This window comes from Hipposideros armiger, unplaced genomic scaffold (assembly GCF_001890085.2).
Source record: "Hipposideros armiger isolate ML-2016 unplaced genomic scaffold, ASM189008v1 scaffold_378, whole genome shotgun sequence".
Taxonomy (NCBI): Eukaryota; Metazoa; Chordata; class Mammalia; order Chiroptera; family Hipposideridae; genus Hipposideros; species Hipposideros armiger.
This window is the reverse complement of record NW_017731728.1, coordinates 353,692-365,079: the sequence shown is the minus strand read 5'-3', so window position 1 is coordinate 365,079 and position 11,388 is coordinate 353,692. Positions and strand designations below refer to the sequence as shown.

General features: G+C 54.1%; 1 protein-coding gene across 3 annotated transcripts in view; it reads left to right on the top strand.

The window, feature by feature from the left end:
* Positions 1 to 1,045, top strand: part of PBXIP1 (PBX homeobox interacting protein 1) — a 10,097-nt gene extending 9,052 nt beyond the window's left edge. For all 3 annotated transcript variants that reach the window (XM_019662634.1, XM_019662635.1, XM_019662632.1), the window contains one exon: positions 408 to 1,045. In XM_019662634.1, coding sequence (XP_019518179.1) covers positions 408 to 489 — 82 coding nt within the window. In that variant the 3' untranslated portion in view covers positions 490 to 1,045. The remainder of the gene's footprint in view (positions 1 to 407) is intronic.
* The last annotated feature ends 10,343 nt before the right edge of the window (positions 1,046 to 11,388 follow it).

Genomic DNA, 11,388 nt, shown 5'->3' with positions numbered 1-11,388 from the left:
GAGTCCTGAGTCTGGGGCTTCCAGTGAGGCCTCAGCTCCACTCTAGGCCCCCACTGGCTTCCCTTTAGAGAAGGCATCCAGGTACTTTCCCCGCTTCCCTTGAGGGCAGGGAGCTGCCTGTGCTCACCTCAGAGTGGTCCTGGGGCGTCCCCTTTGGGCTGGGGGATTTTTCCTCCCTAGTTGTCCTGCCCTGGGGGTAAGGGCGGTTGTTCCCACCTTCCTGCCTCCCTGACTGGGGCCTTCATCCCGGAAGACCAGGCCTGGCTCCTAATGTGGGCGGAGGTGGCCGCCTGTGTTGGCTGCCTCAGGAGTAGCAGGGTCCCCTCCCCTCAAGAGAGCCCCTTCTCATCACAGTGGCATTATCCTCTGAAGGCCCCTTCTTGCCCCTTCCCCATGTCTCCTCACAGGTCCAGGAAGAAGGACAAACACTTTCGGGGCCCCAGAGTTGTGGGGCCCGGGGAACAGCACAGCCGCCACCTCAGGGGCTGAGGCCGGCTGTTATCTAACCCCTGGGGACTGTTAAACTGCCATTTCTCCTGGCTTGGTGGGTGTCCTTGGATGTCCTTTGCAGCGGAGAGTGAAATTACCCAGCCCTGCACTGTCACTTTGGCTAGAAAAAGGCCCTCGCTGAGCCTGCCTTGCTGTCTATGCAAATATATGCAAATGCTCAGGGCCCTTGTGTCACTCCAATGTGAAAGGGGATGGGAGGGGAGCCTGGGGGGTTTTTTGGGGGGTGAGGTGGGGTGGGGAGATGGCATTGTTGTTCTGAAGCCAAAGAGCTCTCCTCCTGTGTGTGTGCTGCCCCCGAGTGGGCCCTGGGCGCCACACCGACCCGTGCCTCCTCGGTTGCCCCCTGGGGTTTGCGAGCTGCTGGCTGGAGGCCCAGCATGAGGGCTTTCCCTGGGGTTTTGTTAGATTTGGAGGCAGCTGTCCCCAGGGGGTGAAGTCCTCTTTTTACCCCAGCTTCTCACGTGGCCTCACCTCCCCCTTTGAACTGTAGACTCCCATCCCAATAAAATGCTCTTGGTGGAGCTGTGACATTGGATGGAGCTGTCCCTTGGGCTGGTTTCTAAGCACTGGCACTCACCTTCTCCCACAGACTCCGTCCTTCTCCCCTCCCCTTCCAACCACTTCAGGCCCTCTGGGTTGGAACACCCCTCTGCTCACAGCTGCCTTGTCTGCACCCCTGGGACATGTAGAAAAACGAGGTGGGTTTTGGAGTCTGAGTCCTGAGCTCAAATCCAGGCCGAGCGATCTTGGGCAAGTTAATCTCCGGGAGCCCCTGTGTTTCTTATTCTCAAAAAAACGGGAATTGAGAGGCTGGGGAAGAGACGAAATCAAGCAATATAAGCAAAATGCCTGTCCCGCCTGTGGCCCTCAAAAGCTATTTCACTCCTTTCAGGGTTTTGGGGGGAAAAGAGAGGACCACCCCCAACCAGGCTTCTGGGCTGGGGAGGCGAGGGAGCCACTAGGTGGCGCCCTGGCCCCACATTTGCTCCAGACCCTGCCTCCCCCACTACCTAGTGCCCCAAATCTCTGACCCCACCCCACTGACCCTGGGCCTGCTCACTGGCCAGCTTCCCCAAGAAGACCCAGGCTCCCCTGGGCTACGTTTTAGGGAGTCCTTCCTGACTGGGCTTCTTGATGCCGTGGGCGTCCGCTAGCCAGTGTAGGGGACAGGATTCGGGGCGTGACTTCCGGCCAGGTCGGGAGTGGTGTTAGTGAAGGGGACAGGGCCTGCAGGGTCCGGAATTTATAGCAAGCGCTGATGTACCACTAGGACGTGCCACTCACTGTTCAAAGGCTGTATGTCTGATCATTTGATTCAGCAGTTGGGGTGGGGGCGGGTTGAGTCGGCTGGGAATGGACCGAAGGCCACGCATTCGACGAAAGTTTATCAAGTCTGTTGTGTGCCTGCTTTCTGCAGCAAGACAGGCTGACGGCAGTGAGACCTGAGGAAGACTTTCCTCCTAGGCAGAGGGTCTGTGACAGGGGCTGAGGGGCTCTAAGAAAGGAGTCTTCTCTTTCTGGGGAGGGGGTGGGGGTGCACGTACAGGCTGGCCAAGGGCCAGGGTCTGGAGTTGGCATCGCGGCTCTGTGGACCCCTTGTCCTTCACGAGGAAGCCATCGTAGCCTGTTCACCTTGCTCATCTGCTGCAGGCGCCAAAAACTTACGCTGCCTGTGAGGCTGACGGGAAACTTGGGTTTCCGGGAGAGGGATTCAGGCTAGAAGGTAGGCAGGATTCTGTGTTCTGGTGAGGGCTGGCTGGGCGGGCTGGCCTTAGGAGAGAGGACACAAGCTGGCCTCCCTGCCTCCCTGGGTTCCCACAGGGTTTTGACTCTGGCTTGGGCCACTTGGGGCCACTTGGGGCGTCTCAGTTTCATTTCTAGGCCCCTTCGTTTCCTTCGTTTGCATAACGGACTCTCAGGGAGGCTAGGAAGTTCCCCCAAGCGCCCCTCTTTCTTACCCGCTCAGGAAGTACGTATGCTGAGTTGGAGGTTTTGGAAACCGCTGAGTCAGGAGGAAAAGAACCAGGACCCCAAGGGGTGTGTTGGGGGAGGGCCAGGACACCAGGGACATGGCCACTCTGACGACCCTCTCTGGGGTGCCCAGCACAGGTCATTTGGCCCCTTGCTCCACAACAGCCCTGGTCAAGACGGGGGCCCAGGTCCCAGATCATAGGATGCTCTCTTGATCTGGGCCAGCGTGTGGAGATGAGCTAAGGGAGGCTGGAGAAGGGGACACTACACACCTCCCTTCCCACAGGGCTTGGGGACAGCTCCCGGCTGGGTGGGGGACCAGGAAGCCTGCGTACAGACCTTGGCCTCCCAGGGTCTGCTCTGGGCCCTTCCTGTGTAAGCGCTTGGTATTTTGAGCGCTTGGTATTTTGAGCGCTTGGCTTTTTTGCCCTTTCTGTTGGGGACTCCCCCAGCTAATAGCTCAGCTCCCGGGGGCCTTGGGGGGATTACTGGAGGAGGGGGTGGCCCTCTTGTGCCTTCCCCCATCAAATGGAAAAATTCTGCTTCCTTTGGACACTCCTTTCCCAGCCGTCCTCCAATCTGCCATCTCTCTCTCCTCGTATTCTTCAGCCTTACCCCCCTTCTCTCTGCTTCTCCAGCTGCCCTCAGCTCAGCCTTCTCTCACCAATGCCCGCCCCCAATCCTTACCTCCCCCAGGCTCTCCCCATCTCCCCCTGCTTCCCAGCCTTTTCCCACTGCTTCCAGTCTCACTTATCCTGGGGTCCCCGAAATGGGGGTGGTGGCTAGAATTTGGTGGTGGGTCATCTTTAGGCCTGTACCACCCCCATAAGCTTCTTGAGGGTCAAAGGCCTGTGTTCCTTTTGAAAACTACTCTTAGCCTCCCCGTTCCCTGCTGGGCCCAAGGACAGACGCTGGCCTGGCTGGCTGTTGCTATGGGAACTCCCAGGGCCGCCCTTGTGTATGCACCTCTCCTCATCCCGGCTTGTTCTGGGCCCCAGGTGCTCCTGGTCCCTTCACACTTCACATGCGCATAGAAGGTCTAGTAGGGAGGCTGCAGAGTGGCTGGGGGTGTTACCGACCTAACCCCAGAAAACAGCAGGTTCCTCCCCTCCCATCTCACCCTCACCACCCGACCCTCTGAGCCACAGAAGCCCCTTGTCACCAATTCTTGTTGGTTGTCTGGGCTCCCTCCTCCTCCCCTGGCCGGCCTTCCCTAGCCCTGCCCCTAAGGGACAAAAGCAGGCCCCTCCCCACTCACCTGTTCTTTATTCTGGGCCAGATGGAGGCCCAGCCTGGCTCTCTGTTAACTAGGCCTTTGGGATGAGCAAAGCCAGGCTCAGGTCTCCACAGTGGGGACAGGTGGTGCCTGCCTAGGGCCTTGAGTAAGGCGCGCCCCCCCATCCCTCCGCGCTCCCCCACTCCGCTTTAGGGCTCAGCTTTCTCATTATTAAAGTGGAGACTGTAGAGAGCCCCTTCATAGTTTGTTGTCACTAGAAGATACACAAAAAGGTTTCTCAAACTGTAGAGTACTGTTAGAAGTAGTAGTGATTTTTATTTGACTTAAGCTCTAGCAGAGAAGCCGGGGTCTCCGTGAGCTACTGAGAGGGTGTTGGCCCCCCACTTGGCAACAGGAGTTGGCAGGGAAAAGGCTATAGCGTTCAAGTCCCAACACAAGGTGCCGTGGGGACCCCAACCCTTGTCCGTGAAGCTAACTGGGCTGGTTTAACACAAAGCAGGATTTTCAAAGTACTCTCTCACAATGGTGTCGGAGGAGGAGGTGAGGAAGAAGGGAGTGGCCTTTGAGCTGGACCTTTTAAAGGATAATAGTGACAGGGGAGGGGATTTCAAAAGGGCAGAGGTGAGGCCCGAGGGGAGGGTGGAACAGCCCTGTGGCCAGAAGGTAAAGTTCACTTTCAGGAGGGAACAAATTCTCCCACAGACCCACGCCTGCACGTCTAAGGGGGAGCTTTGCTGTAGGAGATGGGGAGGGGTGCAGGCATTTGAGGGGCAGGGGGCACCTGTATGAAGGAAGATGCGCATGGGTGCACTGTTGCTGGTGGCCTGAAGGACGGAATGGAGAGAGGTGAAATTGGAGGTGTCAGGCAACCGGCCCAGGAGGGAGGTGACAGGGACCTGATTTCGATCAGTGAATTAGAATGGACTGGCCTTGGATGGGACAAGGATAGGGAGAGGGAGAGTCGAGGACACTTTCAGCTCCCAGCCTCGTGACAGGGGGATGACTGCATCCCCATGCGATGCTGGGAAAGGGAGGCGAGGCTAAACTGGTTTGTTGGGGTGGGGGGTGAGGGGAAGCTGCCGGGCTTGATTTGCAGGATACGGTTGGACGGGGGTAGAGCAACCCTCCCAGCAGGTCACCTCTGCTCCACCGAGTTCATGTCCCATCATGCCCCCCGCCCCTCGCCGTTCCTCTCTAGGGCAGGACCCATTTGAGGAAATTCTTAGCAGCCCCAGACATTGACTGAGCTTGAGGGGAGGCACCCGGCAGAGAGGAGTGACCCTCTCCAGCGTCAAGGGACAGGTCGTGGGCTGGGGCAGGACAGGCAGAAACCTGAAGGCACGACCTGTGCAGAGGCAAATGGTAGATGGTGCCCTGCATGGCTAGTCACCCGAGGGCAAAGCCGACCGCCAGAAATGCTTTGCCTGGCTGGAATGCAACCTCGGGCCTCGCTGACGCAGCTTTGTAGGGAGGGACCAGTGCACAAACGGTGGCATGCGGCCCGCAGAGAGACAGGCAGTGTACTCTTCGGAGCAATTCCACAACTTTTACTTCACTGAGAAGTAGATCTTAAAGAAGGTATAACCATAAATGTCCCTATTTTTCAGATGAAGAAACTGAGAGCGATGAGGTGACTTGCTTAAGGTCCCATCATAGCTGGCCAGTGACAGTGGAGGAGGACTGGTCCCCAGGCAGCTTTTAGGACACCAGTGGGCATTTGAAATGTCCAGAATGGCTGCTCACCCCCCGCCCCCTTCCCCATCAGCTGACCCAGAGGTTGGAAGCAACGTCTGAGCTCCCATCTCTGTGTCTCTTTAGCCGACTCCCCTCCCTGGGCTTGTGGATCTCCCACTTCAGCTACTGGGCACCTGGCCCTGGAGGCATTTCCTCTCTGGCCACCAGCTGTCACCTTATGGGCCCCAGCTGTGGCTAGGAGAAGGCCGGCCCTGGAAAGACCCTTCACGAGAGTCAGAGCCACCTGTTTTGTTGTTCAGAGGTGGCAACTGAGGTCCAAGGTCACAAAGCTTGCTAGGGGACAGAGTGGAGACCAGAGCCTCAGCTGCTGACCCCTGACTAAGTCCCCCTGTTCCCGTCCCGTCCCCTCCCCTCCCCTCCCCTCCTCTCTCTGACTCTTCAAGCTTGGCATTCAGGCTCTGAGGCGCGGTCTGAAGGACCAGCTGGCTACAAGACAGGTTCTTTCTTGTGCTGTCTCTGAGCAGTGACTTCACACATGAGACATCCGACAATGGCCACACGGGGGCGGCCACAGGAGGACGGGAAGTTGGACCTGCCCAGGTCAGGGATGGGAGAGGAGAGAGGGGTCTCCAGGAGCTGCTCCATGAACCTAAGCAGCTGGGTCTGGCATTATGTGGTCTCATCCTTGAGGGTCCCACAAAAGGGCTTCTAGCCTCAGGAGTGAAGTCCTGGCTTCCCAGCTCTCCCCAAAGAGCCCCCATTCATTCGCTCATTCATGTATTCATCGGTCACTGATGGAGCCTTACCCTGTGGCTGACCCTGGGCTGGTGCCACCGATCCGCTTTCCAGCAGCCTGCGAAGTGCTGAGTACGTTCGTTGTTGGGGGGCGGGGTGGGGGACACGGGGAAGGAGGCTGCCCTGGCCCAGAACCGCCAGCTTTGGAGCCACACAGGCCTGGCTCCGCCACTAGCAGCTCCTGACTTTGAAGCAAGTCTCTCGATCTCCTTTTAAAAATAAACATCAACCTTTCTCACAAAGGTTGTTAAAAAAATAGTAGGATGAAATCAGTAAGTCGTTCTTTGATTGTCTTTGAAGTGGGGTTAATTCCCCAGCTCCGAGGTGTACATTCACGACAAAATAATACAACAGAAAAACAAAAACACGTCTCTGACTCATGAATCTTTGTTTTAAAAAGTCTTCTCTGTTCTCTCATTGGATTCCACATTTAGATGAAGCCACCGCCGTGGAGTACACTGGTTCCGTTTTTGGAGCCTGTTTCTTTTGGAAAAGGGAGGATCCTTGCTTTGCCTACATTACGGATGAGTTCAGAGGATTTAGAGACGATAGTAAACGCTCTGAATGCTAGTGGCATGTCTTGACATGGCTGGTATCAACGTACAGATTCCTCAGATTGGATCTGGGCAGCACAGCACTCTTGGCATGGTGTCTTTGTTTCCTCAGCCATAAACACACAGGGACTAGATCTACCTTGTAACTTGTAGATTAAGGACTGAGTGGGAGATTCCAATCTGCCATTGGTCTGCAGGAAGGGCACACTGTTCTGGGAAAGGTGGGAAGCCACCCTGGCACCTCCTCAAGCCAGCAGCCTCTCACTTCCTGGGACATCTGCCACTGACGTTTCTTTCTTTCTTTCTTGGCTTTGCCGCCAGCGACTCACGGCAGCCCAGCTCCAGGTCGAGCTGTCATTCACCATCTTAGCTGTCATTGGCCCTCATGTGGGATCTCATCTGGGGTCCTGCTGCTCAGAGCTGGCATCCCAAGCCAACTCTTTTTTTTTTTTTTAGCTGAGCCATCCTGCCACCTGTTGGTAGCTCAGCAGCAGCTCAGCTCGGGCCAGGATTTGAACCGCTGTTGCTCAGAGCTCAAACTCTTGAGCGAGCTCTTAACCACCTGAGCCACTCGGCCGGCCCCTAAGCCAACTCTTAACCAATGCACCACTTGGCCAGCCCCCAATAGCATTTCTTAAATGCTAGAGAACCCTAGAAAGTCAGAGCTGGCCGGTACCTTCTAGTTCTCTGGCTTTACTCTCACCATTTGTTTGTTTTTTTAATTTTTTAAGTATTTTTAAATTTTATTTTTAATTATAGTTGGCATACAATATTACCTTAGTTTCAGGTGTACAACATAGCGATTCGGCATTTATATACTTTTCGAAGTGATCGCCATAGTAAGTCTTGTGGTCATCTGTATCACTGGGTATTTCACGAATTTTGGGGAGGGGTTCATGAGAGGGGTGGGGTCCAGGTCTTTTGACTCTTCAGCTGTTTGTTTGGAAATGTTTTGCCCCTTTTCTCTGGAGTGGGATCCCAGGTTGGGGGCACATACCACAATCTGTTTGATAAATGCCTGGGCAGATCTCTTAACTGTCATGAGCCTCTGTTGTCTCATCTTTAAGTAGGGATAGTAGTGTTTATACCATCTGATTGAGAAAGGGTCTGGCACATAGTAAATGCTCAATAAATATTAGCTCTTTGGGGGGAGAGACATGAGTAAATTGGTAATAGTAGTCTAGTGTAAGATGTTATGAGGTGGGCGATACAGGGTGTATAGGAGCACAGAAAACAGGTTTCTAAGTCAGATGGAGTGGGGAGTCCGGGAGGGCTCACTGGAGGAGCAGGCTAGGTGTCAAAGTACAAGTCGGAGCTTGTTTCACAGGCAAAAGATGAGGAGAGTGTTTCAGGCAGAGGGAATGACATGAGAATGCACAGAGCCCTTTATAGCTTCTATCAGGCATCCTGCAAGTGTCAATTTATATGATTTTCCCTCTTCAATTTCAGGATGAAGTCTCTCATACTTCACTTTTTAGCTGGTTTGAAATGCCTGTCTGCCTTGAGAATACTGCTGTTTTGTTTCCTGTTGCTTCTCTAGCAGCACCTGGCACATTTTGGACATTTAAATACACATTGAATGAATGAATGAATGAATGAACTTCTCTCCTATTAGCTCTCCAAAGACTCAGACTCCATCTCTTTTCTTTCCCTGTTGTGCTACTTCTTTTTGCTATCCCCTCCCCCCAACCCCATCCTGCCCCTCTTCTGCCTGGCTCCGTTGCCCGGGAAGCAATGCTCATCACACACATGAGAACTGATTCACAAGCTACACTCACAAGTACTGGCAGAGGGGGGCGCTTGGGTCAGCTGGGTAACGACCATGGGAAGATATACTGAAACCAGAAGCATGAAGTTGAAGCAAGGGTCACTGGTGGTGTCACTGAGCCAGGATGGCATCTGGTTACACAATGGGACCTTGGAGGGGCAGACCTTGGGGCCCCCTGCTCAGGACTCCCTCCGCCTGGACAGGGTTGGAGGGGCATTGATACAGCCCAGCTCCTCCGTCGTCTAGGCTGTGCCAAGCTGTAGGAGCTGGTCCCCTGTAGGCTCAGACTGTCTCTGGGTGTGTTAATACAGTGAGCAGGCTTCCTTCAAACAGGCCTAGATTTGACTCCCAAGCTGTCCTCTGGGTGGGCAAAGCAAACCTCTCTTTAAATGGTCTGCCCCTTTAGTAAGATGAGAGATGACTCTCAGAGGTAACTGTGCTTCTGACTGCTGAAGGGCACTTCTCTGTTCTAGGCCAGCACTGGGTTCCTCACCAATCCCCTGCCAGACCCCCTTCAGGCCAGGGTGTCTGGAATCTCTGGGCTCCGAGCTCAGTGCCCAGGAACACTGGCCACTCCCTTCCTGGTTGTCTCTGCACCCATCACACAGTCCTGCTTCTCTTCTCTTCCCTGCCTCACCCTCAGCAGCACCCCAGCCTTCAGCGCAGCCGTTCTACACCAAAAATAGTGCCTCCCATGTGTGCAGCCCCGTACTGCTTACAAAGGCTTCCACACGTCTTCACGCATTTGATGTTCCCTTCGGTTGTGGAAGGAAGGAGAGCAGATGTTATATAATATAAAGAGTTTCATAAGCTAGTGGTGGCCCTGGGAGGGAAGCACTGCTCTGGGCAGTACTTGAGCGAGTGACCTTGGAGGGTGGCGAGGCTGTGTGTGAATTTGCAGGTTGCATGGCTCCTGGGGATGATCAGGCCCTAGGGGGTGTCCATGAGAGCTGCTGTCTGAGGAGAGGAGGAAAAAGCCTTTGGACACCTGTGGCCAAGGCACTGAGCGGCCAGGGTCTTGGCTGAGCTGACCATGAGGCGTGTGAATTCCCTGAGCGGGATGACAGGAACTGGGTGGACAAGACCAGGAGCCAGTGGCCAAGTCTCAGTAAATGAGGATAAATCTCAGGATTGGTGGCTGTCGACGCCGAAGACGGGGGGAAGGTGGGTCAGCCAGGTGGTATGAGCCTTCGAGGAACCCGTTTTCATAGAGGCTGGGGAGTAATGGTCTGGAAGATGAAATGCGGAGGGATACAAAATTTATGCTGAGCTACGAGAGCTGGGGGCGAATGAAAAGCCTGCCCTTGAGAGGGCAGTAGGGGCCAGAGACGTTCAGCTGGACTTCAGATGAGGACCAGAGGGAAACTCCTCAGAAGAGACTAGGATATTTCTGATCACTGGCTGGGAATTTCGGGGCGCTCCATTCCAGTGGGGAGAGGAAGGGCGGGGTGTGGTTTGGCTCAGGTGGGGGAAGAGGCTTGGGAGGAAGCTCTGAGTCCTTCTCAGGAAATCAGGAGTGTGAGTGAAGTTCATCCGTTCAGTCTCTGCTAGCAGAGGTGGGCTTGGGGCTTCCTGTGGAGTCCCAAGTAAATGCTTTTGGAAGGCGAGCTGGGAAATCTGATTATAAACTCTAAAATCACAGAATAACAACTCCACATTTGGGTGATACTTGAGAATTTACAAAGTATTTTAATTGTAGTCTATCATATATTTTCACAGTTCCTTCTTATTGCAGCCCTGTGAGGTGGGCGTCATCAATGATGAACTCAGTGACTTGCTGAAGGTCATATTCCTGCCAAGTGTCAAAGGTGGGATTAAACTTCACTCTACACTGCCTTCTAAGTGCATGGATGAGTGCAGCGCTTTCAGGGTTGCTCAAAAAACCAAAAAACAAAAAACAAGACCTTCCTGAGGTCCATTCTTTTTGCATCTGATTGTTGACCCCTCTTTCTTTTCGCTTCTGTGCCATCTTTCCAACATTCCAGAAATTACTGGTTTCTCAAGGCAGGCCTCCACACCTCACTTTTCTCTTTGGATGGCTTTATAGCTCCTAAAATGGAAGCAGATACTTACTGGGTTACAGGCTCTGTTTTGACAATATCAGAGAAAAGCGGGACAGTGAGTCAGGGCTAAAGACAACTCCACTTATTCAACTGGGACCGGCTGGTCAGCTGCAGTGGGCAGAGGTGGAATTGGGAGTTCAGGGAGGGGACGGATCACCACCCCTACTTCTGCCCCTGAGCTCCTCCTGGCTGGGAGCTGGACTCCGCATGAAACTAGGTAATATCGTCCAGGGGTGGCTTCAAGGCCCCTTTTTAACCTATACTATTTATGTCACCCACGTCATTCCAAGCTCTCTCGCTTTCGAAAACCTTTGGAGAGGAGGCTGCGGCTCCAAAAAGCAATGTAAGCTTTTTCGCTGGCATTAAAGGGAGGACCTGCAGTGGCCTACCCAATTATAAAAACCTGTTTAACAATAAAATAGTGCCTGTTCGACTAAGCCCCACCCGCAGTATGACGTCACCAGAACCGCCCTCTGGTGTCAGGGTCTCGTTTCATCTCCAGGAAGACTCATTTTCACTGTGGGGCAACTACAGGTTTGCTGCAGCACATGTATTGTAATGCACAAATAAAATGGCAGTTTGGAAAGCTTCTTCCAAGTGATCATGTTTGTTCTCTCTTCATAAGTTTTGTGGGTGGGGCGGAAAGGAATTTTAAGGTTCAGTCCAGCAAATTTAAGAAGTTCGCCCCCCCCCCCAGGAGGAAAATAGTTGCGTCCAATCCCCCGGGCCCCTGTCAGTTAAGAAGGTGGGGCTGTGACGTCAGGTTCTGGGCGGGGCCGGATTGTTCTAAATGAG